Source organism: Chinchilla lanigera, unplaced genomic scaffold (assembly GCF_000276665.1).
Source record: "Chinchilla lanigera isolate Chin_1 unplaced genomic scaffold, ChiLan1.0 scaffold00137, whole genome shotgun sequence".
NCBI lineage: Eukaryota > Metazoa > Chordata > Mammalia > Rodentia > Chinchillidae > Chinchilla > Chinchilla lanigera.
The window spans coordinates 1,710,773-1,737,996 of NW_004955538.1; the positions used below are offsets into that span (position 1 = coordinate 1,710,773).

At 56.2% G+C, this 27,224-nt stretch overlaps 2 protein-coding genes across 6 annotated transcripts in view; one reads left to right on the plus strand and one right to left on the minus strand.

Annotated features, from left to right (window-relative positions):
* Tecpr2 (tectonin beta-propeller repeat containing 2) overlaps nucleotides 1-22,562 on the plus strand; it is a 75,158-nt gene extending 52,596 nt beyond the window's left edge. For 4 of the 5 annotated variants that reach the window (XM_005410750.2, XM_005410751.2, XM_005410753.2 and 1 more), the window contains 4 exons: nucleotides 6,941-7,312; nucleotides 20,001-20,142; nucleotides 20,589-20,738; nucleotides 21,105-22,562. In XM_005410750.2, the coding sequence (XP_005410807.1) occupies nucleotides 6,941-7,312; nucleotides 20,001-20,142; nucleotides 20,589-20,738; nucleotides 21,105-21,259 (819 nt within the window). In that variant the 3' untranslated portion in view covers nucleotides 21,260-22,562. The remainder of the gene's footprint in view (nucleotides 1-6,940; nucleotides 7,313-20,000; nucleotides 20,143-20,588; nucleotides 20,739-21,104) is intronic. The other variant, XM_005410752.2, reaches the window with a different exon arrangement.
* A 2,563-nt stretch (nucleotides 22,563-25,125) lies between these two features.
* Nucleotides 25,126-27,224, minus strand: part of Ankrd9 (ankyrin repeat domain 9) — a gene marked incomplete in the record, with an annotated part of 3,930 nt that continues 1,831 nt past the window's right edge. The window contains 1 exon segment of the mRNA XM_013507881.1: nucleotides 25,126-25,215. Coding sequence (XP_013363335.1) covers nucleotides 25,203-25,215 — 13 coding nt within the window.

A 27,224-nucleotide genomic window follows, 5' to 3' on the forward strand; every position in this document is an offset into this window, starting at 1 on the left:
TTTGAGACAGGGTCTCACTGTGTAGTTCAGTCTGGCCTTGAACTCTTTGTAGCCAGGCTGGCCTCGAACACATGGCAGTCCTCCTGCCTCAGTTTCCTGGGCGCTAAGATTACAGGTGTGTGCATCACCACACCCAGCTAAGATACTGGGCTTTGTCACATGCTTTTTCTGGGTCTGTGGAGATGACCTGTGGTCTTCCTTTCTCAGTATGTACTATGTTGATTTTTACATGTTGGATTGCATCTTTGGATGACAGGTTTTGTTTACTAGTGTCGAGAGTTTTCGTACCCATATTCACAAGGAATCTTCTCTTTTTTGTTGAGACAGGGTCTCGCTATGTACTCCAGGCTGGCCTTGAGCTCACTTTGTAGCCCAGGCTGGCCTCAAACTCACAGTGATCCTCCTGCCTCAGCCTCTCGAGTCACAAGGACTCTTGATCTTTGGTTTCCTTTTCTTGCCAAGAGTTTGCTTGGCTTGGTACCCAGGTAATGCCGGGCTCTTAAAATGCTAACAAGTGTTCCTTCTTTTCCTTTTGTGGGGAGAGTTTGTGAAGTGTTTGTCAGAATTCAGTTTAGGCATGTGGGCCGGGGATTTCAGGGAGCTTTTTTTCTTACATTTTAATGATTCCATCTCTGTACTTGTTCTAGGTCTATTCAGAATTTTTAGCTTCTTCCAAGCTCAGTTTGAATAGCTTCTGTTTTTTCAAAAATGGATTCATTTCTCCGTGTTACCTAATGTATTGGTATCCAGTCTGTAAAATTCTCATAAACTTTATTTCTATAAGATTGGTAGTAATGTCCCCTCTTATTTCTGAGTTCAATCATTCTGTTGTCTCTCTTTTTCTAAGTGCAGCCAAAGAATTGTCAGTTTTATTGATCTTTCCCAAAGCCATCTTTTGTTAATTTTCTCTGTGCTTCTCCTCTATTTTGTCCATTTTCAGTATTTTTGTATTTTAATGGGACTGTGCATCAAAATCAGAGGTACTCTGCCACTAAGCTATATCCTTACTGAGTTTTGTTTGTTTTCGGTTTTTTGAGACAGGGTATCAGTAGGTTATCCAGGCAGGACTTGAACTTGCGATCCTCAGCCTCTTGAGTGCTGGGGTAACAGCCCTGTGACGCGGTGCTGTCTCCTGGTCTGATACTCCTGCCACACATGCTGGCTCACAGCGCTTGGCTGGAGAGTGACGTTGTGCTGAGAGCTCCAAGCAGTGTTTGTCCCGACTATATACCACGGAGACCTGTGGCAGCACTGGACGGGCGCCAGGCCCGGATAAGGAAGTGCTGATCGCAGTTGCGTTACGTCGGGGAACATCGCTAGGAACTGCACAGAGGCCAGGGTGCGGGGACAAGGTGGGCAGGGTCACCGGGCCGTGGGGTACAGAGAGCCCTATCTCCCCTCCAGTCCATCCTTGTCATCTAGATCCTAGCCTCGCTTCAGAGCTGGTCGGGGGAGGCTTTCCAACAAAGTCACCAACGGCTTTGCCCAGAAAATGGCCAAAATAGGACGGATGCACAGGAAAGGGTGACGCAGAGCGGTGGTTAGCTGGGCTTTAAGCAGAGTCAGCCATCAGAGGCCTCTCCACGACCAGAGCCGCCGCGGTCAGGTGGCCTGTCTCGGGCCTCGGAAGAAGCTTCCCCTCCGTGGTGATGCTGACCCAGCATGCTTGTGAAGCTGGCTCCCTGCTCTGTGTGCCCGCCGCGCTGTCTCTGATGCCGTTCTCACCCTGGGCATGGGAAGCCAGGGCTGATTCTTGCTGCTTGACACTAACAACAGAACAGGGTGATGGCCAGTGTCACAGACCTCGTGAGGCCGTGCCCAGACCTGGACCCACACTGGCACTCCTCGGTGCCCTGGGTGCAGAGGCTCCCCCAGGCCCTCCCTTGTCCTGAGGTCCGAGGCAGGTGACACTCACCTCGTGCCGGTTATGTGCTGTAGACACACCTTTCCCACGGTCCTCGTGACAGTGCCGTGGTGGTTCCCGTCCATCTCACAGCTCAGGGAGGTTCAGAAAACTGCCTGAGGTCTCAGTGCTGTGGGTGACAGAGCTGGGATGCAGGCACGGGGTGGCCCCTGACCCAGCCTCCGCTGTGGCTCGGAGGGGCCGTCCTGGCGGTGCATGTCAGGCTCAGCGAGCTCCAGGGGGTGTTCTAGGGCGCAGCCCGCAGGAATTTGCTGAGGATCCTAGCAAATGAGTCTGAGTGCAGTGAGAGGTGCAGAGCAGAGGTTTGGGGGCTGAGAGTGGAACCCAGGAGAGCATGGGGCTGGCACGCACGCGGCCCTGACGTCCATCCCCAGTGATGCTGAAATAAAACAGAAAAGGATTTGAAAGCAGAGTGACACGGTCGAGTCCAATACCGGGAAGTAGCGGGTGCCATGTTTGCAGGTGACCAGCCTTGGCACTGGTGCCCCGAGCTGGTAGAGCAGCGCCGTCCGCACGAGGGTGGCCTGCAGCTGGATTAGCAGCCGCTTCTCGGTTTATTTTTGTTTCCTGTTCTCGGGTAAAACCTCCCTCTCCCTCTCGTATGACTCTAGGGTGAAGCTTCAACAAAGTGCTCAAATGGCTCAGGGTTCAGACTCGCTCGCATTTGAACGGGTGTGCAGGAAATGCTTATAGCAGTGTTCGGCCTCTTCCAAGACAGGTGCGCTGTTTCAGTTCCAGGACCTTCTGCGTGCGCTCCGGGGACCTCAGACGCCACATATCTGTGGTGCGACCTTTCACGGCACTGCGGGTCTGGATCTAAGAGGACAGGCTGGGCAGCAGAGCGCACCTGAAGCCCCACACTCTGTTAGGCCGAGGCAAGAGGACCATAGGTTCAAGGCCAGCCTGGGCAACTTAGTGATCTTTCGAAACTGGTCTTCTCGGGCACCTCCTTCACCACCCTGATGCCTCTGCACAGGCCCTGCTCCCCCTGTCAGTCATGATTGTCCACCCGTGGCCACAGCACCGGCTTCCTGCCTTCTCCTCCCATGGGGACCGGCACCATCAGCTCTTAAACGTCACAGTCATGTGCTGTGCCGCCGACGGCTTTGCGTGGCAGTGCACCGTGGAGTGGAGGCTGCTGGCAGGGAGCCAAGCCGAAGTTCAAGTGCTGGGAGCACAGCTGCCGTAGGTGTTTCTGCTAGCTATAGGAGCAAGACAGGTGCTGATTCAGAACAGGATACGAGCTTGGCTGGTGAGAACCTGCCACGGCCCCTGGGTGCGCCGGGAGATGAGATTGCATGGAGGCCTTGACATAAGCTTGCCAGGCCCACGGGTGACGGTGGGCCCTGCCAGACCAGGCCCACACAGCTCTTGGACCTAAGGCGCTGAAAGAGCCAGCTCGCTTCTTTTTCTTTCTCGTTCTTTTTATAGTGTTGGAGTCAAACCCAAAGCACAGATCCACTAGGCAAGCGCTCCACTCAGAGTTGCACTTCCCATGCTTGTTTAGCTGTTTGAGAGAGGATCTCGCCGTGTTGGCCAGGCTGGCCTAGAACTCCTGGGCGCAAGCAGTCCTCCTGCCTCAGCCTTTCCCGTACCTGGGACCACAGGTGCTACCGTGCCGGGCAAAGGACTCTTGTGGCTCAGTGTGCAACCTTTGTGCTCCAGGGCCCCCTCGAGCTCCTGCCTGTAGAATCCGGATCCCTGCTGTTCTGCCTGCCTACCACTCCCCACCAACAGAATTTAGCCCTGGTGGGAGACTCAAAAGCACCTCTTTCTGGAATGAGCAGGCAAATGCCATGGTCGCGGGGGTCCAGGGCTTTGCCAGGACCCCTCAGTCCTCATCTCAAGCCCCTCAGTGCAGGGAGTAGTAACACAAGAGCTGTCCCAGACGGGGTGGTGGTGCATGTATTCAGGAGGCTGAGCCAGGAGGATTACCATAAGTTTGAGGCCAGTGTGGGCTGCATAGTAAGTTCAGGGCCAGCCTAAACTACAGAGCAAGACTCTGTCCCAAAAAAAGAAAAAAAAAAAAGAGCTGACTTTTCCAGGTGCCACCATCACCTGTGATCAGCGTATGACCCATGGGGTGGTCAGCTTCAGGCAGGACAGGCTAGGTGAGAGGCACTGTCCAGCTGAGGCGGCAGTACCCTCAGCGAAGGGGGAAGAGTCGACCGAAGCGGGGCTGCGAGCAGGGCTGAGCACAGCCTGGGCCAGGGTGGGGCCCCGGGCAGACGGGGGAGGGGCTTGGCGGGAGGGGTGGGGGGAGCATTGGATCCTGGGAGGCCTGGCTTAGGCTCTGTCCCGGCTCGCCCCGTGTAGTGATGTGAGAGCGGCCAGTGGCGAGGAGGAACCTGGAGTGGGGCAGCCGTGTGGGTGCTGCACCAGGGTGGGGTGTGGTTATCCAGAGGAGACACTGATTTTGGTCCTGGGAGCTGCCGGGCCACTGTTGCATGCAGACACAGAGCAATGAGGACCCGAGGTCCTGGTGCCGCAGAGGGAATGTCCATTTGCCAGCAGGTAGAACAAGAGGACGCAGATGTTGTTGGCCTGGGTAATACATTTCATTGAATCTAGGATGTCCAAATATTGTCGTTTCTGTTTGCATTGTTACTGTTTTGAGATGGGTACTCCAGGCTGGCCTTGAACTCTCAGTGATCCTCCTACCTCCGCCTCCCAAGTGCGGGATCATAGATGTGCACCACCATGCCTGGCTCAAAACGTTATCATTTCAACTCGCACACACACAATAGTTTAAAATGGTGCAAGAGGCTGGCATGCAGCTCAGTAGTAGAGCACAGATTTAGCTTACAAGGCCCTGAGTTGGATCCCAGCACATGTACAGTGACTAGAGACATTTGAGTGTCCCAAGCCTTTAAAATCTGACATGTGTGCACAGCGGAGCCTGGAATGTGGACAGGGCAGCCCGGAGTGGGGTGCTGGGTGGAGGGAGAGAGAGGGCGTGTCTGTGTCCATCCTGTCCTGGCAGGGGCACCTCCTGGCCGGCCCAGCTCCCTTGGCTTTGTCCTGGTAGCATTGGAGCCCAGTGCCCTGAACAGGGTGGGCAGACCCATCAGGCAGGCAACAGTGACTGTGCGCAGGCACTTTGTCACGTGGGAAATGGCAGGTGCGTCCCAAAAGTCCCGCAGCACCTCTGCTCCCAGGAGGAAGGTTGTGAGGACCCGTGCCACAGCCTGAGACAGGAATAACAGAGAAGCTGGAGAGGGGCCAGGTCCCGGGTGGCAGGCCTCATAGGGCCCCTCGCCCTCTGACCTTGGGTCCTGGCTCCGTAATGGAGGACTGTGGTGGGGATATAAGCAGACGAGCCAGAGAGAACGAGCACACAGTCTCACGGTCACCACTGGAGGGAGGAAGCCTCCATGTGGCCCAAGGGTGCAAGGCTCTGGGACAGAGAGGGGTGGATCCCGCGGCAGAGGTCAGACCGCAGGCGCCTGGGGAATGGCTGGCCGGGGCGGGAGGCTCTGACACCCGGCCTTGTTCAGGCTCGGAACGCAGGCCTCGCCTCTGCACAGTTGTCGTAGGTAAATTGTACCCTGAGAAAAGCAGTAGGAAAATACAGACCTCCACTTAGTGACTTGCACGTTGAAGTATCTAGGGGAAAAGGGGTGCTGATGCCTGCAACTTACCTTTGACGTCCAACCAAAAGAAAGATGGCTGGATGGCTGGGTGGGAGATCCATGGATGAGAGACGGATGGCTGGGTGGGCAGATAGATGGTGCACAAGAGATGGATAGGTCGTAAAGAAGCAGCAGAGTAGAATGTGACTGGTAGTGGGTATATGGGAATCCCCTATAAACTTCCACCAGCTTTTCTGTATACGTGATGATTTTCATAACGAATGGGGGGAGGGATTCAGTAATGTTTCTAAAGTACCTGACACAAAATTCACAGCAAGTGTTAATGCAGTTTCATTACTTTCCCAGTGTGGACCTGCAAAAGACACATATTTAAAAAAGAAAAACAACTGAGCTGGGTGTGGTGGTGCACACCTGTAATTCTAGCACTTGGGGAACTGAGGCAGGATGATTGCTGTGAATTCGAGGTCAGCCTGGGTTACAAAGTGAGCTCAAGGCCAGCGTGAACTGCATAATGAGACACTGACTCAAAAAGACAAACAAAAAACTAAAATATACTTTTAGCTGGGTGTGGTAGCACACACCTGTAACCCCAGCACTCGGGAGGCTGAGGCTGGAGGCTCGTTGTGAGTTCAAGGCCAGCCTGAACTGCATAGCGAGACCCTGTCTCCAAAAAAAAAAAAGTGTATTTTGTCCATATGAAATGGAGGGAGAAGTTACCTCCCAGAGCAAGACCTCCCCACCAGAATTTAATTGGAGATAATATAGTTTCCCACCCCCAGCAAACTCTTCATTTTCCCCCAGCAGGGACCCTGACTCACTTCACTTTGTGTCCTTAGGTGAGGGGTGTCAGCCCATGAACAGGAAAGCAGGTGTTATCTCGTTGATATGTTCCTCTTCTAACAGGATTAATACCTGGTGTTTACGAGTCACCAGCCCCCTGCATTCCAGGCAAGCATGTGACCACTGAGGTAGACATCCAGCCCTTTTAGTTTTTATTTGTTTTTTTATGTTGAGATAGGATCTTGCTTAAATTGCCCAGGCTGGCCTCGAACTTGCTATCTTCCTGCCTCAGCCCCCAGAGTAGCCAGAATTACCAGTGTGTGCTACCACACCCAACATGAGTCAGCCTTTGAAAGATGGTGTGCGTGTGCATGTGCATTAGTAAGACACTCAGCTCAGCATTATCTGCACACACAGAGGCAGTCCTTTGGATGGAGGGCTGAAGTTTTAGGCCAGGTAGGTGAACTTCCACTTCCAGCCAAGATAGAGTAACAAAGACCTGATTTACCCCTACTGAAAACAACTAAAGTACCAGCCAAGAAAACTGGTTTCCAAGACACCGGACACCAGGCAGCAAGGGACAGGAGTGTAAGAAACAGGAATCACACGTGGGGACTCCCACGCTGGTCTTGCTGTCTGCTAGGAAGGTGCGTCCAGGCCACAACGTAGGCCGGAAGACCCAGGCCAAGCCAGCACCCAGCCGCAGTTGGAGCAAAGCAGACAGAGCCACGTCCAGGGAGGGGACGCCAGAGATTTGCTGGAGCTCCCCTGGAGGGAACCACCAAGGCCAGGCGAGAGCAGGGCCCAAGGGGACGCTTCTCAAAATGCAGACAGGCCGGGAGCTGCTCCCAGGCCCAGCCCAAGCAGAAACCCTCCCAAGCCATATTGCACAGCAGGCCTGCCAGAGGCTGAAAGCGGGACTCACAAGAGTCCAGCAGCGCCTGTGTGGACCAGCGGCATCTCAAAACACAGCTCCGGAACATGTGTGAACTATGAAACATGCAGCACCAACCAGGTAAGTTTGCCCTGCCTGGCCCGAATCCGGACTTAATGAGAGAGCAGAGAAGCAGGGAAGTGGCAAAAGGGGGCGTGGGCAGGAAGCAGCAGCAGCTGACTGGAGGTGGTGCAGACGGGAAGGGCCAGGTGGCTGGAGCTTTGTATGATCAGGGCGCCGGGGGCGAGATCCAACACGTGAGATAAATGGGAGACTCAGAAAACGGACATTGCCAGAGATGGAAATTTCAGTATCTGAGATGAAGAAAACCACCCTAGATGGGATTTTGAATGGCAGAGCAGACATTGTACAAAGAAAGACTCTTGAACTTGGAGGCACAGCGGTGAAAGCCACGTGAGGGAGACAGAATGTTGTGGTAAAGGCATTTATTTAATTGAGTCACCCGTGGAGGCGGATGCAGAGACCAGCAAGTTTACTGGGGGCCGGTGGTGGGCACCCACCCTGAAGGGCAGGAGGAGAGAACAGTTACACGGTTCTAGTTCCAGGTCTAGTTCCAGGTCTGGGGGCGCGGGGTGCCGCTATAGAAAGACTACAAAGCATGTGCTCAGCTTGTGACAAAGGAGCAAAGGTGCTTGACCTTTTACATAGGGACAGGCAGTGTTATGACAGAGCATGGGATGGTGTCAGCTTAGGGAACCGTGACCACATTTACAAGAAACAAACTTAAGGAAACAGAAATTTAAGCTTTAAAATGGCACTGAAACACCAATGGCACTGGTTTAATTTTCTTTCCCATATCATTCCCCCTTAAAGGACACTCTCCTCTTAATAAGCTGGTGAGGTGTCCTTAAATTTATCTACAGAGGTTGATATGCAGGATTTTCTGCCAACCCCAGCAGTTGTACCTGATCCAGTCCAGCTTCAATTCTTCCTATCACCCTTTTGACTAGGCAGGGCCCAATCACAAGTAAGCCTGTACAGATCAAGGGCTCAGCCAGGCTTGTCAGTGAAGAAGGGAGCCAGGGATTCCGATTGTACATCTGGGCATACCACCCTTGGGGATTTTGGCGGTCTTTTGCTCTCTTGTTGAGGTACTCACGGACCCTGCCTAAGTCTCTCTGATGATTCTGGACTTACTGGCATAAAAACGGCAGTTTTAAATAAATTCCTAGTGGGGTTACTGGTGGTGGTAGCGGGTGAGGGTCTGGCTCTGAATTGGAACAAGGTATGTGCAAATTGTCCTGAAACCCAAGATCTGACTTTATGGGGGAGCAGATCGAGGCCCGGATGACTTTACAAATAGTAATAAACATTTTTGGGTCATCTCTTAGCAAATAAAGTCTAACTCATCTGTGGAGTCACAGCTATTGGCCTGGTCGCCTGGGTGAAAATAAATCCCAACTGGATTTATCTCATCTTTTAACCTTTTGTTAGGGCCCCACAGGCAAGAAAGGCTCTCCATCCTTGTGTGGGTCAATGAATCTCAAGGAATGTCAACCCTCCAGGCCAGTCTCATTTAGAATCACTCCCCCAGTGTCCCCGTTACTGTGAACTTTTAAACCAGTTCTGTGGCCTGACCTGGCCACAGACTGGAGGAGGAGCAGGAAGAGGGTGACATGGACAGTCAGCTTGATGCTGGTGTTGCCTCTCTCGGGGAGGAGGGGGTGTCTTGTTGTTTGGCAGGGTTGGCTTGCCGTGAGGTCTGGTTTCAGTCCATCATTTGACATGAGAGTGATGGTGCCACCGAACAAGCCGTGAAACTTTAAGAGCAGTGGGGCTAGTTAGTATGACTTCATAGGCTCCACCGTCTAGACTGGATGGGCTCATCCTTCCAGCCCTAGACCACAACTAGGTCCCAAGGCTGGAGAGGATGCAAGGGTGTGTGCAAAGGGGTTGGGTGATGTTCCAGGATAGTCTGTCATAGCCTCTCCAGGACCCAATGAAGTGCCTTCATCTGGCAATGAAGGTCAGTTGATCTAGCTTCTTGGCGTCCTTTTATCATGGGCATTAATGAGGGAGACATTAATCATTAATGGTTGTGGGGAGTCCGTATTGGCACGATCAACTCCAAAATGACCTTAGTTACCTTTCTCAAAGTTTTAGTCCTAGTCGGGACAGCCTCCACCCAGCCTGAGGAGGTGCAAATCAGGACTAACAGGTACTTTTGATTACCAGTTCTTGGCTTGACCTCAGTGAAGTCCACCTCAGCATCCTCAAAGGGGGTGGTCCTGTACCTCCTGATGCCAGACTGGTGGTGCGGCTGGGGAGCAGGGTTGCTGTGTGCACAAAGTTCACATCTCTCAGGCACAGAGGAGCACAGTGCCCAAAGTCTGGCAATATAAAAATACTAGTGAAGCAACTCTGCATAGGAGTTTTTTCCAAAGGAGTGCAGGTATGTAGGTCCTGTATCACAAAATGTCCCACAGACTCAGGAAGGAACGCAATCTCTCCTGGCGGCACTTGTCACCCATTTTTATCAGTGCCTCCCTCTGACTCAGCCCACTTTAACTCAGTCTCTGAATAGGAAGGTCCTCTTAGATAGAGTGCTACAAGTACTTTTTCAGGAACAGAGATCTCCAGATTGGCCACCTGTTTTGTTGCTAAATCCATGGCACAGTTGCCCTGGGTGTCTAAAGACTCCCCCCTTTGGTGGCCAGGCAGTGTATAAAGGCCACCCTTTTTGGCAGCCAGACTGTGTGTAGCAACCCTAAATCTTGTGAATTTTTTTTGTTCGTTTTTTTTTGTTTTTTTTTTTTGGTTTTTCTCCGGTACCAGGAACCGAACTCATGACCTTGCGCTTGCCAGGCAGGCGCTTTTGCCGCTGAGCTAAATCCCCAGCCCCTAGTCGTGTGAATTTTTGACATTTTTTTTTTACCTGTTGTCAGGAGCCCTCTTTCTCTGTATATGGCCCCATGCGTGTGGAGGGCAGCAAAAGCATAGGAGTCGGTATAGATATTGACCTGTTGGTTCTTTTCCAATTTCAAAGCCCAGGTGAGGGCTATCAGCTTGACTTTTGGGGCTAATGTCCCAGGGGGAAGTGTTTTTGATTCAACAGTTTCATCTATTGTGACAACAACAGCTCCCACCCTCCAGACCCCATCTCTTACCAAACTGTTGTCCTCTGAAAACAGAGTCAGATTGGGGTTCTGGAGGGTGAATCTTGGAGGTCCGGTTGTGCCGAGTGGACCATCTTGATTGATTCGACGCAGTCGTGTTTTGTAGCCCCATGGATGTGGGCAGCAGTGAGGCCAGGATGAGAGCGTGGATGGTTGCTGTGGTTACCTGGGTCCTCAAGAAGGGCCCCCTGGTATTGGGCCAGTTGGGTTCCTGATGGCCATTTGCCATCAGGACCCCTACATAGGGTTTTAACTGCATGAGGGGCATATACCTTTACAGTCTGGCCCAGGTTCAGCTTGTTGGCCTCTTTTACCAGGATGGCAGTGGCAGCCATGGCCTGTAGGCAGGGAGGCTAACCTGCTGCCACTGGGTCTAGCTCCTTAGACAGGTATGCCACAGGACAACGCCAAGGTCCCAGATGACCCGAACTGCATCCTCCCCGTGTCTGGGAGGGCCAACGCTGGGGTGCCTAACAACTGCCTTTGGAGTTGCAGGCAGACATTAGGCTTGACTAAAAGGCACCAAATCCTTGGACAAGGCTTTATTTAAAACTCAACTGACTTACTAACAGATATCTTTACTTTAGTAGGTAATAGTTACAGTTTAAAGATTTTTTTCATAAACATAGTCTGGTTTTACTCACTTTACTTTTTATTTTTTCATCTATGAAAAATACTATCAACCCTTTCTTTACCCTTGAAGCCTGATGCCAGTTACTAGACACTTGGAGAGGGGCTACCAGTGATTTCTATGATGTAGAAAGGATGCTTAAATCATTTCAAAGAAAAATTTTTGATACACACTATATTTTATAGTGTAGGTGTCTTGGTTACTTTTCTCTCGTTGCTGGGACAAAATTCCTGATGCCCAAAATTAAGGAAGTAAAAGTTTATTTCGCTTACAGTTAGCGGAGGTTTCAGTCCATACTTGACAGATTACAAGGCAGAGTGGCACATGGCAGAGGGCAACAGCTCATGGCAGCAGAAAATGGCAAAAGCAACGAACACCCACAAGGGCGGAATGGTCTCAAGCAGCCTCTTCCTCTCCCTTACATGTGCAAACTGTCCACCACAGGGTGGGTGTAGCTCTCACACCCATAATCAATCAAACTCTAAAAGCCTGTCCCATGACCGCATGAGGCTTTGGGGGGACACACAGACACAAACCATAACAGTAGGTTTTCAATATAGACAGTTATTTCTGACTTGTGCTAAGTTTTTAGGAACAATAAACACACATGCATACAGAGACACACTCTTTTTAGTTACACGCTTAAGACCAGAGGTTACTTGTGCAAGACAATGGAACCAAGAAAATTTGGGTGCTAAGTGTATCAGGCCCAGTGATATTACAGTTCTCAAGGCCTAATTTTTCTCTAGAGAGTGGGCTCAAGATCATGTCTTTAACATTTTTAACTCTGAAGTGAGATTAAAAACCTTTCTGCATTTGATTGTAAAAGTTTTGAACAGTTTTTTTTTTCCTGTACCATTACTCATGTAAATGATAAATACTTCACAGTATCAAAACCAAAAATGTCAGGGTTGAGCACCTTTTTAAAACAAAATATTTACTCTAGCTTTATTTGCTGCTTCAGTAATCAGGACATAATTGTTATAGGGAAACCTTTATATAATGCTTTAGGAAAATTATAGATAAAAGGCTGTTTGTCCCTCACCTTTCACTCTATAATTTGTGTTTTACTTTTAAGCCCAAATTATTTCACACAGTTATTTGTTTAAATGTCTGTAGTAAAGCTCTGTTACAGCAAACTGGATTTTTAAAACAGGTTAGCCAAGGGTCACATTACACCATAGACTGTAAAGGTAAGAAGGAATTTGTTGCTTTAACAAATGTAAAAAATGTCAGATATTGGTACTGTCCTGCGAGGTTTTTACAAATGGGAACCTGTGGCTAAACCATCCTTTATTCTCCACATGTGATAGTGCTCGTTAATCTACTAGAATGCTGCTTGTTAGTAAGGCAGGGCAGTCTCTCCATCTCCATTGTTTCCTTCTTATTCAGGAGATAAAGACCTCTTCTGTTTGGGTGATAGAGGGTGGGTTTAGGATTTTTAATCATATAGGTCACTAGTATGAAAGGGGCAGAAACCTTTACAGATTGTGTCTGTCTTTTTTCCTCAGCCACTAGCACTTGGCGCAAAGGAAGGGGTGCACAGGGCCCGTGGACATGGACTCCTGGGAGGTGGAGTCTGGCTGCCACGGGCCTGGCAAGTCACCAGATGGGGCAGCGGAACAGCAAGTGGTGGGAACACGGCAAGAGGGTCATCCTCCTCTGGGGCAGAGGGTAGGGCTCCTGGTCGTGGCTTTTGAGAGTGGTCTTTCCCTTTAAGAGGAGGACGCACTCAGGGGAGTCACATGTACACATTCAGAACCAAGGGGGAAGGGTTCAGACCACGGGCAACCAAATCAATGTAAGGAAACTGGTTGGGGGGCCAGACTTGCCTACAGCCACACTCCAAATTTGCACAGTTGCCTGAGGGTCTGCAGTCCCTTTTGCTGGCCATTCAGGACCAAATGATGGCCACTCCCATCCACAGTGTCTTCAGACAGTGCTTTAGCTCTACCCCATAATCATTCTTCTCTGTGTTTCATTTATTTATTTATTTAGGTAGGTAGGTAGGTAGGTAGGTATCGGGAATTGAATTCATGACCTCAGGTTTGCCCGGCAAGCGCTTATGCCACTAAGCTGTATCCCCAGCCCCCTATCATTCTTGAATCTACGTTCTGAATCATACATTCTAATACTGTGGGCTTAGAGGGTGTGGCCCCCACACTGACAATCTGAATTGGATGGTAGATCAGTTATCTCCTACCTCAGTCCCTGCCAAGCCCACTCCACCAGAAATGCAACAGCAGTCCCAGACTCAGCAGATTGGAGACAGCTGTGATGCGGTGGCTGCTTTTGCCACTTGATCTTCATCAGGGTCTTAGGTCGTGTTGACAGCGAAGAAGGGTCCAGGAGGGTCGGTTAGGAGCCCGATGCTAGGGCTGGGGATTTAGCTCAGCGGCACAGCGCCTGCCTGGCACGCACAAGGTCGTGAGTTTGATTCCCGGTACCAGAAAAAAAAAAGAGCTTAAAAAAAAGAGCCCGGTGCTGACAGTCACAAAGGCAGCAAGGATGGAGGCCACAGACACCTAAAATCGCGGGGGTGGAGGGACACAGATGACCACACACAAAACAAAACTCACAGACAAACATGAAAGACAAGTATTTCTAGTCCCAGGAAAACAAACTTGACCACTTTTTTTTTTCTTTTAAACAAACGAGACATTGGGATCCCTGACAGGGCTCCCACAGCCTCCCAAACCCTGACCCACATGGGTCAGGACAGATGTCACAAACAGGCTGTGAGAATCCCTGATGGGCTCCCATAGCTCACAAACCCTAACCCAGATGGGTCAGGACGGATGACAAATGACCACTGCATCCAGAGGTCCGGCCCACACATTTCACAATTCCAAAGTCTAGGCAAAGAAGGGCCCTGGATGAGGCAAAAGCAAAGCCAAATCTCACCACGTGTGGTCGGGAAACTTCGTCTGTCTCACTCCGTGGCACTCAGCCCCTCTCCTTAGCCTGTGGTCTGGGCAACTGGCTGAATTCAGCCAAGGTGCGGGTGGCCTCCCAGGTCACAGATTCGGGGTCCAGGTTGGTGCCTCCTTGGAGCACAGGCTCAGGGCGTGCTGTCGAGAGCTGGTTCTGGGTATCCGGTGGCGGAGGTTGAAGGGTTTAAGATTTACGGTGGGAAGAGTGGGGAAGGGCAGCGCAGGGGCAGGGCCTGGGCCTGCCCCTTGTCCAGGGCCCACAGTTGGGACACACCTGACCCCACAGCCCTGGAGGGCGCTGTGCACCACCTGCCGGCCAGGGAACTCGCAGGCCTCAGCACAGCCCCCGCACAGCTGTTCTGTGTCTCGCTGGCAGCAGCTGCGCCTGTCTGGAGCCGAGCTTGGGAGCGCCCAGGCCAGAGGCATGGAGGTCCCTTGGAAAGGGCACCGCCGTGGCCCTGGGTGCCCAGTCACACCATGGTACCGAGCGGCTCTGCACACGTGGCCCAGCCACCAGCCTCAGGAGGCCTTTCCCTTCACCTGAGGGCTTCCAGGGCCTCTCTGTGCCCCTGTCTTTGTAACAGGGACCCCTTTCCTGGTCCTGGCTTCCCCTGCCTGTGTTGGTTTGGGGAATTTGTCCTCACTTGGTTTATGGGAGGTCACGTTTTGGAGGTGTTGCCTGTCTAAAAGTCTCCTTGTGCATCTGCCCTTGCCCTGCGTAGAGCAGTCTGAGTTGAGCTCGTCTTCCACTAGAGTCCTGAGGTCTTCCGCCATCGTCCACGGGCCACCAGGACTGCTCTCAGAAAGCCCAGGACACCGTGAGGCAGGATCCCTTTTTTTTTTCCCTGAGTCAGGGTTTCACTTTGTAATTCAGGCTGGCCGTAAACTTACTATGTAGCCCAGGCTGGGCTCAAGCTCATGGTGATCCGCCTGCCTCAGCCTCCCAAGTGTGGGATTACACTACGTCCGGCCACTGGGTTCTTGGTACTTGAGCTGTCTCTCGTCTTAGCAGTGTGTCTGAGCTGTTCCCGAGGCGCCCACCCCACCGCTGTCTGTGTGTCCTCTGCTGGAAACATTCTGTCACTGCCGGCCCTCTCTCCTCCAGCTCTTGGCTCTCTTGCTCTCACTGCAGCACACGCCTCCTAACCAGGAGGCCCTCCCATCGTCCTCCAGCCTTCCTGGGCCGTTTCTCCGAAAGTCCTGCCGTTGTTTCCTGGCTTTCCGCTTCCCCCACCCCCCCGTGCGCGTGTCTGAGCTCTCGTGTCCCGAACGGCCTCTGTGGCCTCCTGGTTTGCCCCCCTCTACTGTGTCTCACAGCAGGCGCTTTCGAGGTGCTGGCAGTCCCTTGGTTACAGGAGCCAGGCACATAGCAGACAGTGTCACTCTGCGGTAGAGGCGCGAGGCCCTGGGTCCATCCCAGCATCCCCCCCAAAGCAGCGCCCTCCCACCTGACGAGGAAGGGTTGGCACCTTGCTGCTGCCTGTCCTCGACCTCAGGCCCCACACCAGAACCTCTCCCTGCTGGGCTTTGAGCTAGAAGGACCATGAGGCCAAGCATGGTGGCACATACCTGTAATTCCAGCATTTGGGAGGCTGAGGCAGGAGGGTCACCATGAATTCAAGGCCAATCTGGGCTACATAGTGAGTTCAAGGCCAGCCTGAACTACATAGTGAGACCCTGTCTCAAAAAAAAAGGCCACAAGTGGGGCCTCTGCCTGGGACATGGTTAGAGCTGCCGCATGGTGAGCTGTGGCAGAGGCGGGTGCAGCGCCACACGTGGATCTCAGCAGCCACCCAGCAGACGCCAGTGATGGCTCTGGAGGGGAGACAGAGAGGCTTGGGACCGGGCCGGCCCTGCCGAGCACAGGCACAGCGTCCCGGATAGTGTCCTCAGCGTGGCTCCCTGCAGGTGGACAGGGCTCCGCCCCGCTGTATCCTGCAGCCACCTCCAGATACATGCGCAGCGGTGCAGGAGGCCCGAGCGGGCTCTGAACGCGGGCTGGAGTAGGAATAGACAAGCTGAGGGAAGAGGCTGCGCTGGGAGGGAAACAAATGAGAAAGGTTGTGCAAGAAGGCACAACCAGTGCCCGTGCTGCACTAGCTTCCAGTGCTGGAACAAAATACGTACTGACAACTTCAAGAAAGAGGGTCTGCTTCAGCTCACGGCTTTGGTCCGTGTGGGCCGCTCCCAGCACAGGCCTGGCACAGGGTCAGCTGGGGGCGGCTCCTCACCCCATGGGGGCCAGGAAGCAGACAGCAAGGAAGAGCTAGGGACCACGGCCCACCAGACACACGCAGAGTGAGCTCCCCCAGTCTCCTGGGCCTCAGCCAGTGACTTTGACAGTCACGAGTAACACATTTTACGTGGATTAGGGGGCGATGACACAGCTCAGGGGCACAAGCACAAGGTCCTGAGTTTGATTCCTGGTACCAAAAAAAATGGATTAGAGTCTAAAGCAGAGAGAAAAGGAGAGGGAAAGAGGTATGCCGAGAGCTCTGCAGTTGGTCGGCCTGCCTCTCTCTGTCTCTTGCAGTACAGGGAATTGAACCCAGGACCTTCACATGGAGCAACAGCTCCATCCCTTCTAGTTTCTTTTTCTTTTTGTCTTTTTGAGGCAGGGTCTCGTTATGCAGCTCAGGCTGGCTTTGAGCTCACTTTGTAGCCCAGGCTAGTCTCAAACTCAAAACAATCCTGCCTCAGCCTCCCGAGTGCTGGGATTACAGGCGTGTGCCACCACACACCCTTTTTAATTTTGAGACAGTGTCTCAGTAAGTTGCTCAGATTATTCTTGAATCTTTCTTTTTTTTTGGTTTTGGTTTTTCTCCGGTACTGGGAATCAAACTCACGACCTCGTGCTTGCCGGGCAGGCGCTGTTCCACTGAGCTAAATCCCCAGACCCCTTATTTTTGAATCTTACTAGCTTTATTTACATCATTTTATAAGTTGCATCTTTCTTTCTCTATGAAGTTTTGAATAAGCCCTGAACCTAGAGCTGGTAGAGCTGGTGGCAGCACGGTCTCCCCATGGCCTTGTTCACGGGGCCGCGCAGCCCCAGCAGCCCTGGGATCTGTGAGCATCCTGGCACGAGATGCTGTGACTCAGTCCCGGGTGCTCCCAGAGGGGCATCTGCTCCTCCTGCCCTTTCCTGTGATCTGTCTTCGAAGGCAACTTTAAAACAAGCCCAGGGCTATCTGTCCACCGTGTGTCCACCCATCTGTCCACCCCTGCCCTGCTCACCAAGGCTGTCTACACCTTTCAGTGCTTCCAGATTATTCTTTACCTATTTGACAAGCTGCTTCCTTCATTCCATTATAAAGTTTTAAATTGATTGATTGATTGATTGAGACAGGGTCTCGCAAAAAAAAAAAAAAAAAGAGACAGGGTCTCGCTATGCAGTTCAGGCTGGCCTTGAGCTCACTTTGTGGCCCAGGCTGGTCTTGAACTCAAAATGATCCTCCCGCCTCAGCCTCTCAAGTGCTGGGATTACAGGCTTGCACCACCACACCTGGCTCTGGAGTTTTAAATTTGAATAAGCCACACTTTTAGCTGCTGTTACAATTTAAAATTTTATGGGATAATTGTAGGGTCACACGTGTTTGTGGAAAATAATAGAGATCCTGTGTACGCTGTACCTGGCCCCTACAGGCACCATGAAATTGCAGGACACAGTCACAACCCAGAGGAAGCCCCCCCATGCCCATCCAGGCCCTGGTGCTGATTGTCCTTGCTCTGGGTATTCCCTCCCTAATGTCCCCAGTCACCACCTGTCACTGGGAGTCCCTCACTGTGTGCCACGTGGTACCAGCTCTGTCTGGAAGCCTCCCACTGACCTGGAGTGTCGGCTGAAATGAGGAGTGTTCAGCTCCAGACTCTGGGGCAGAGCAGAGAGGCTTTCTTTGCACTGGGCCCCACTAATTAACCAGAGAGCACCTTCAGGGGTCTCACTGCCTTCAGACAAAGGCCCCAGCACAGTTGATCCCCTGACTTTGGTGCACCTTGAAAATTAAGCAGCACCCATGGACGAAAAAGCAAATCTGAACCAGGCACGGCAACACACACACCTGTAATCCTCCCTGCTCAGGAGGCTGAGGCAGGAGGATCTCAAGTTAAAGCCAGCTTAGGCAACTTAGCAAGAGCCTCTTGCTAAGGTAAGTAAATAAACGAAGAGGTCTGGGGATGTAGCTCAGTGCTCCCTGGGTTCAGTCCTTAGTACCGCAAAAGAAATAAAAAATTGTTTAAAAATTTCCTCAGAATGAAGTCACATTCCCCCCCTCTGGGCCTCTGTGGCCCTCTGCCCTTCTCTCCTGCCCCTCCCCCAGGGGGCCCGACTGGCCGCACCACTCCCTGACGGCAGATCACAGCTCTGAGTGCGGGCAGGGGTTTGGTGTGTGTCCGAGGTGTCCCAGGGCCTGGCACAGAAGGTGCCCAGTGCTTGTGGTGTGGGTGAGCCCCAGGGAGGAGTCCAGAGATGGTGCCACTCGAGTTTAGGCCACAAGAGCCCCGGGGAGTGGGTGGGGTGGAAGGGTGTTCGGTGGCGTCCAGTCTGGGGAATACTGGAAATGGTAAGTGCCTGGGAGCACGCCCTTCCTCCTCGGGCCCTTGTGGGTGGGTGCCCTCCATGCTGAGTGCAGACAGACCCCGCACCCACTGGTCTTGAGGCAGCGCTGGGCAAGGCTGCTGCCCCCTGCCCCGCACCCTGAGGCTAGACAGGCCAGGCGCCGTGCCCGGAGGGGGTGCTGAGTGCCACGGCTCGCACGGCGCCCCGATCACAAAGCCCGTGTGCCGCACACGCGGACGAGAGTCCTGGGAAGTGCTGCTCCCGCTGGGCCTGAGCAAGTGCGGGCCAGCTGGCAGGTCTGGGGGCAGCGGCCCTCGCTCCTCCCAGCATCCCGAGCCCCAGGGAGCCCGGTGGACACAGCCTGTGTGCATGGCGCCCTCACCAGCGGCTGGAGAGGTGCTGTCGCCGAGGCTGAGTCGCCTGGCTGTGTGGCAAGGAGAGGGGCCCAAGCCCGGCAGGACATCCCTCTGACCGTCCCCCCACATCCTGCAGGGCTGTGGTGGTGGGGGAGGCAGGGGCAGTTCGTGTTTCCCAGCCATTCAGAGGTGGACAGGAGGACACAGCCCTCGGTGTGTGCCTGCTGCAGGTGCCCTGCGTCCTGCCGGTTGAGCACCTCTGCACGGCCAGGGTCCTACTCCTCCTCCGGGTACCCCCTTCCTGTGTCATCCCCATCTTCTCTGCCTTTCTCCCGCTGCCCCAAAAGCCAGAGGGACAGTGCCACTGCCTTATATGGTCTCTGGATCAGCAGCGCAGGGCAGAGGCCGGTAGGGACGCTCCCCTGCTCCCCGACACTGGGCTTGGGTGTCGGGGGCCAGCAGGTACGTGACGGTGGCGTGGAGCGTGGCCGCACTCAGGGTGCCGAGAGCAAGGCACAGCGTGGGGGGCATGCAGACCCTGACCAGAAAGAGAAGCACTAGCCAGACCCACGGGCTTCAGTGGCTGCCAGCGCTGCTGGTAACCAGGCGGGGCGCAGGCGCCTCCTTCAGAGCACAGAGGCTTCACCCGGCAAGCCGGTGGCCCCAGAGCAGGTGGCGCTGTGGGAAGTGGAAGCGGCCACCTGCAGAGTAGGGCACGACCACCACACGTCCGCCCACGGGCAGCACCAGGGGTGTCACCTGCCCTCGTGCAGACAGGAGTCCTCTGGGCGTGTCGGGGCCCCGGAGCATCTGGCCCGGTTGGCAGCTGCCTTCGCGTGGGCCTCGGCCGGGGGAGGAGCGGGCAGGGCGCACAGGCAGGTGGCGGGTCCCTCCCGGCTCCCCTCTCCTGTGCCCCGCAGCTCAGCCCCGCCCTGCATCTTCTCCAGAGCCGGGCATCTGCCTGCCTGTCCCTGCTACAGCAGCCAGGTGTCAGGGGGGACCCCAGGCTGGCGCACCTGCAACGGCGGGGGAGCCAGTGGCCTTAAGGGCGGCACCAACTCACGCCGCGTTGCCGGGTGTCTGCCCCTGCCGCTCACGGATGCCCCTCGGTGCCCTGGCCCCATCTCCTGACGAAGGCCCCATCCTGCTTGCAGCCTGCTGGAGTCACCCTGGTCAGCATCTTCGCCAGTCCCGACGACCAGATGTTGTGGGCTCTGGACAGCAGGTGGAACGTGCACGTGCGCACCGGGGTCACTGAGGAGATGCCCGTGGGCACCAGCTGGGAACACGTGCCAGGTAGGGAGGAGATGCCCCGCCACCCCACACAGGCCACCAGCAGCAGCAGCACGTCGCTGGCTGTGGCCCTGTGCGGGCGGCCCGGCACCACGCTCGCGTGGAGCTGTGGGTCCGCAGCCCCGTGGCCCCCTTGTCTGCTGGCGCCTGTCCCCCACTGCCACTGCTCCGTGCCTGGCTCTGTCTCCGTTCTGCCGTTTTGCTGAGGCAGGAGGTGGGCATGGGGAGCCAGGAGGCCTCCCGGTGCTTTGCGGTGAGGGTTTCGGGCCATCCAGGCTCTGTGTCCTTCGGCTGCGGCCGTCACGGAGTGGTCGCCTGCCGGGGGGAGGGCAGCTTCCCCAGTGGCAGGCGGCACAGGACACCCTGTCCCACGGGCCGTGCCGTGGACAAGCCTGGTGTCTAGGACAGTCTGGGAGGGGCTGGGTGCTGATGGTGCCGTCTGTCCGCAGGGTTGCAGGCCTGCCAGTTGGCGCTGAGCACCAGGACCGTGTGGGCCCGCTGTCCCAATGGTGACCTTGCCCGCCGCTATGGCATCACAGACAAAAACCCTGCGGGTGACTACTGGAAGAAGATCCCTGGAAATGCACTGTGTTTCACAGGCAGGTGCTGGGGCGTGGCGGGCTCTGTGCCCCCTGGGCACCCTGGGCCAGGTCGGTGGGGCTCGTGGAGAGGTAGCCCCCACATGGCCCTGCATCTCAAAGCCAGAGCTGAGGTGAGGCCAACTGTTGGGGGAGGAGGCCATGCAGGCCCTGCAGGCCCCAGGCTGAGCCAGGGTGCTGTGGGCTGCTCGGACGTTGAAGGAATGAACCCAGGGTGGACCATGGCTCAGCCACGACCCCACAGGCCGCGCATGGCAGCGACTGAAGTGGAGCAAGGCCCCTGGCCTGTGCGCTAACCCCGCCCCCCCCGTGCCCCCGTCCCCAGCTGTGTGGTGAACAAGCTGTGCCTGCCTGTCGTCCCTACAGTGACCTCGTCAGACGAGCTGTGGGCTGTGGGTCCCCCTGGCTACCTCCTCCAGCGGCTGACAAGGACATTCAGCCACACACACGGCACCCTGAGGAGCGGCCAGGCAGCCGCCCCACACCCTGAGGACCTGGAGGACGAGTGGGAGGTCATCTGAGGGACCGGGCCCCTGGGCCGGGAGGAGGCCCAGCTCAGTGGCTCTGCAGCTCCGAGAAGGCCGGCCTCGTGACACGTGTCCAGACACGCCCAGCCACGCCAACACCCACACTTGTCATTCACGTTCTTCCTGTCTCGTTCTGGAGCCCACGGCCTCGGCCGAGTGCCAGGACTGCCCCGCAGCAGTGGCGCCTGTGGCCTCGCGGTTGCCTGCAGGTGGGGACAGGGCTGCTGCCCGGTTGCTTGTGGAGCGAGCCTGTGCGCCGTGAGGCTGTCCACCCGCACCTGTGTGTGGGAGGCATGGAGCCTCTTGGCAGGAGCCGGAGCCAGGACGGGGACACCCGGGCAGCACGCGGGGGCTGGGGGCGCAGCCACCGTCACACACCCCTGCCCCTTCCTGAGACACCGCACCTTGGCTCACGCCGTGCTGGGCCAGGCAGGGCCAGGTCGTCCGCATCTGTGGCACTGGGCTGTGTGCAGTGAGGACGCAGTGCCACAGCCCTCTGTCGCCTGCCACCCCACCTCCAGGGCCGCAGGTGCTAGGACGGGAGGCGCACACCAGTGCCGGGCCGGTTAGTGGGCTTTGAGACGCCATGGGAGTGACGTTGAGCTGGTGCCACTGTGGCCATCACAAAGCCAGACACATCCTGAGGATGGCTCTACTAGGCATTGCCTTTGTGTTTGTTGTTGTACAAACCCTCTTGAGATACCTCATCCAAAATCGGATCTTACAAATTTAGAGAACCATGTCTTCTGATCTCCTCCCGAGCTCTGTCCTGCGCCTGTCCAGCCGTGGTCACAGGGTTGCTCCTCCAATGGACAGTGGCCAGGGTCCATCACCCGGGCTCTTGGGGTCAGCGGGGGCACTGCCCGCTGGCACTGAGCTCTGTGCTGGGGCCAGGCCAGTCCTGGCTGCCGCGGCTGCTTTTTTTAGCCACCTCTGCCTAGCGACACTCGATGCCTGCTTGTGCTGAATGAGCTGTCAGGAGCCCCAGGCCACAAGTGACGGCGGTAAAACACGGCTGTGACAGGGCCCACAGCCACGCAGGGGGAGGGCAAGGTGTGGGGCCAGTCCTGTGTCTTTCTTCACCTTCCCAGAACCCTCCTTGGCGAGCCTGGTGTCGGTGCTGTGCCTTGCCTGACTTCACGGTGGTGGTGCCCTCCTGGGCCCGGGACGTGAGTGCAATGAAGCCAAGTCTGATGGATTCTCGAACTTCCACCTTCGGCGTGGTGTGCAGTTTTCTTTCTGGTTTTCACCCTCGGTTGTGCTTTGAGATCGTGCAATAAACTTGATTTTTTGCAAAGCTGGGCAAGTCTGGCCCTGGAGCTGAGAGAAGCCCCCTTCAGCAGTGCCCCCGAGGGCCAGGCTGTGGGCCTGGGGACCTGGCCCGTGGTGAAAGTCATCGCCATTTGCATTTGCCCAGGCGTGGCCGCTGCAGGGCTGGACGCACCCCCCAGCGAGCAGTTTGTCTCCTCACGGCCACAGGCAGCGCTGGAGATGCAGTCCCCAGCCAAGGAGCAAAAGCTATACCAGAAGTGCATTGTAGGAGCTAACATTTGAGAAATGTTATATCCAAGGGCCTGGGAAGCAGCCTCAGCAGGAAACATCAGAGATGTTGTCAGGAGACCACAAAGCTGACGGGACGTGAAGCCTGAGGAGCCAGGTGCCATCCCAGCACTCTAGGAGGCTGAGGCAGGAGGATCACAAATCCGAGCCCAGCCTGGGCAAAACAATAGCGAATGGATTAAAGAAAGTTCAGACTAGAGGAGGAAACAGTCGGATTAACTGATGGCCAGAGCTTTCTAAACTCAAAATTTCAGGAAGGAGGGCGGGGCTGGGGATGTTCAGGGCACAGGCCATGGGTGACAGGTAGGAGCCCTGAGGGCTGGGGCCACACCAGTCAGCTCAGCGGGGCGCACAGACACTGCGTGAGACGGCAGGAGCCACAGGTGTGGGTGCAAGAGCAACCTCAGCTGCTGTGGCTCACTGCTGAGTTCTGGGGGCAGGGTAACAGCACGTGGATTAAACAAACTTGAACGGGGGCGGGGCAGTGATCTCGGATTTACTGATGGCAAGAACTGTCTGGACTCAGAATTGATAGGGCCAGGCATGGTAGTGCACACCTATCATCCCAGCACTTGGGAGGCTGAGGCAGGAGGATCCCATGGGCTCAAGGCCAGCCTAAACCACAGAGCAAGACCCTGCCTCAAAACAAACTGATGGGGAAAGCCACTGAAGAAAGTTGCTGTGTAGATTTGATCCCAGCTCCTGCACATGGCTGGGGTGCGGTTGGGTAGCGGAGGGCCTGGCGTGCACAAGGCCTCGGGTTTGACCCGCAACACCCAGAGCAAGCCTGGTGTGATCACCTCAGAGCCTTCCAGATCTGGAGGGACGCCCTATGACCCGGGCGGGGCACATCCTAAGGCCACAGTGGCTCCAAGGAGGGGCGCTTGTGGGCACCCAGGCACGTGTGGACAAAGGAGGGGAAAGCACGCTTCACCACCGCAGACACCTGTGCCTGAGGCACAGGGACCGTGGAGCGCTTGGGGCCAGCGCTGGTGCAGCCCCCTGGGAAGGCCACAAGCCCCGCCCTGGAAACGTGTCCTCGGGAACAGTCGGGCTGGGGCACAGCCCAGGGTGTTTATGACCCACAGTGCCAGTAGCCACCTGCCGGAGGGTGCAGGTGAAGCCCCTGCTGGAGGTGGGCGAGTGCAGCAGGGCACGCAAGGTGCTTCTGCCACGGGGCAGATTCGAGACTTAATTCCAGGGCACAGGAGGGGCAGCAGGTAACAGGTTCTCTACTTGGGACGAGAAGCTGGGGTCAGCATGGCTGCTTCTCAGCATATACCTTTCTATATCTTTCAAGTTTTGAGCCATGTAAATGTAATTATTTATTCCAAAAATAAATTTACATTTCAAAAGTTCAGCTCTAACACTGTTCACAGTACCAACATTATTTGAGTCAACTATCACAAAATAATCACCAGAGAAAGGCATCTCTGACAGTCCTACTTACAAAGGGCTTTTGAGTATGGGGAAATACTAAATTGGGGGCAGGGTGGAGCCCTGGCCTCTGTGCCCGGCCCTCGTTCTGTCCCCAGTCCCCACAGCAGACAGCTTCGCGTTTGTAAAGCAGATCTAGCAAAGACCCGTGTTCATACGCGACCTGAGTGAAGCTGCAGGGGTTCACGGTCCTGTCTGGGAGCACTCGGGGAGGCCAGTGATGGCCCCGGCAGTGTCAGGGGCCCTGCCTCACCCTGCCCTGGGCTCCTGCACACAACCAGTGTCCCAGAGCCGACCAGAGTTCTGCAAGCAGAACGGGTTCTAAGCACTGAAGGCCCCGTCCTCGGCTGTCAGCGGGGGCAGTGTCACCGGCACGGGCGTCGGTCCCAACCCCTGCGGCCCCACGCTCCGTGCTGCCTGCTCCGTGCTGACGTGGGGTGGAGCTCAGTGTTTGAATGCATCTGGGTGAAGGCAGTCACTGCCCAGGGCAGGCTCTGGGGAGTCCCCACACGTGGAGTCCCTTCCCGGGTCCCTGGGGACCTGCCTGTCTGGGGGGCCCTGGGCTGACTCGGGAGCTGGTCTCCCACCACAGAGGAAGGAGGAAGAGCCCTGGGAAGAGCAGGAAGCTCCTGGAACGGGAGACAGCCTCGGCAGCCAGCTCCCTCCTCAGGCGCCCTGTCCTTCAGTCCCTTTGGGAGCTGGGGACAAGGTGAGGGACAAGGTGAGTGGCCCCATCCAGCTGGAGGGTGGTCCCCACCCCTTCCCAGGAGCGGAGGCCGCGCCCAGCAAACCCTGCACAGGGAACATGCTGGGCCCAGGCTCGGGGGACAGGCGACAGGTGACAGGCAGGACAGACAGACGGATGCCTCTGCAAAGACTGATATATGTAAAGTGCCAGGTACAGCGCTCTGGAAACCAGTCCGGCCGGCCGCGCCGGGGCCTAGCCCTTGCCCATGAGGTCAGCGGCTGCAGGAAGGGCGGCACCTTGTCCCCTGCCCCAGGACACCTGCGGTGGCTTGAGGAGCCTCCACTCCCCCTCAGCAGGAACGGGGCAAAGACCTGGAGTCCGGAGTGAGCAGGCTGGGCCAAGGCCTCTGGGCAGTGGGATCAGGAAGGTGTGGGGTGGGGGTGGGTGGAATTCCTGCACTGGACGTGGGAACCTGCGTGCCTCACCCAGAGAAAAGCACCTCCTGGGTGGAGCACGCCCGAGGAGCCGTCAAGGACGCCTGCCAGGACACGGGGCCGGGGCAGGGGCATGCCCAGCTGGCTCTGGCCTCGCAGTCCCCCCCCCCCCGGGCCTGCTGTATTCAGCACACCCTCAGGCTGACTCTGGCTGGGGTGGCACGCGTCCTCAAAGCCCTTCCCGGACCCAGAGGACCCAGCGACCGAAACAAGCCGCATGCTGGGCCACCGCCCTCCGCACAGCAGCCGCCGCCAGATAACCCAAGGCCCTGCTTATCTGCTGGGGCCTTTCCCAGGTCTCCCGCGGCCCTCGGCCCGACTCGCGACGCTGGCCTGGCCTCTGCCCGCTGGCCTCCGCTTCCTCCCCATCCCACCCACCCGACCCGTCACCCCAGCAGCCTTCTCTGCCCTCACCTGGCCAAGCTCAGGGGTCCCGGGCACAACCAAGTCATTTGTCGATGGGAGAGCGGTCCCAGTTGCTTCCTCACGACCCTGCCCGCCCTTCCCAGGCCCCGCTGCCCAGGGCCCCCTCGGCTGGGCCTGCCGCATCGCCCCGCAGCACTGCACTACTGCTCCCTGCTCTGCGAGCTCTGGGGGTGCCTGCCCCGGGAAGGTGGTGCTCACCCTGCACCCCCGCCCCAGGCTAACACATGAGCAGCTGTGCACATGGAAGGGAAGCCTGCACCCTAACAGGCACCCACCTCCCCAGGCAGAGCCGCTCCACCAGCTCCTTGTGGCCTCCTTAGCCCAGCCCCCTGAAGCCATGGTGGCCACTGGGGTCACCTCTCATGTTCTCCAAAGCAAATGCCCCCCTGTGGCATCCTGAATCTGAGGAAGGCCGGGGACCTCTGATGTCGCCGGCTTGTTAGTATCCACTGCTGGCCCCAAGTTCCATGGCTGCGACCTGGCAGCAGGACACAAAACCTCACTCCACTCTGGAGCTGAGACCAGTGCAGGGCCCTGAACACCCACAGCCCGCCACGCTTCCCCAGGATGGGGTCACATCCTTCTCGGGGCCTTTGAGGAGCCACTCCAACCCCTTGCTTGGCATGCTCCCCTGGGAAAGGGGCAGCGTGGGCAGCAGACGCCCCTGCCAGGCTGGCTGTGGGGTGCTTCGCTATGGGACTGCTGGCCCTCCTCTCCTGGCAGGACATCAGCCCCATGAGCCAGTGCAGGTTGAATTTCACATGTGCCCAGCAAAAATCCAGGCAGGGCAGCCTGGCCTGAGGCCCCTCAGCCAGGGTCCCTCTGTCCTCAAGAATAGGACACAGTCAGGTCCACATCCTCAGCCCCCGCAGCTGCTGCTCTCCAGGGGCATGGACCACCCTCCAGCCACCACGGCCACCACCTAACAGCCGGCCACCTAACCCCGGTATCAGGGCTGGCCACTGTGGCATGAGAAGGGGCGGCACGGCCGGGTACAGGGAGCCGACTGGCACCCGCCCCCGTTGCCGGCCCAGCCTTACTTGACCTCCAGGGCCGCACTGGGGACGTCAGAGGCCCCGTGGCCTCCACGCCTTCCCTCCGCTCGGGCCCTCCCCAGCTGCTGCTCTGCTCCTGCTCAGCGGCCAACATGAGACAGCGGCCCCATCCAGCTGGAGGGTGGTCCCCACCCCTTCCCAGGAGCGGCGGCCGCGCCCAGCAAACCCTGCACAGGGAACATGCGGGGCCCAGGCTCGGGCCCAGTGCCCGCGACAGGCGACAGACAGGACAGACATGGATGCCTCTGCAAAGACTGATATATGTAAAGTGCCAGGTACAGCGCTCTGGAAACCAGTCC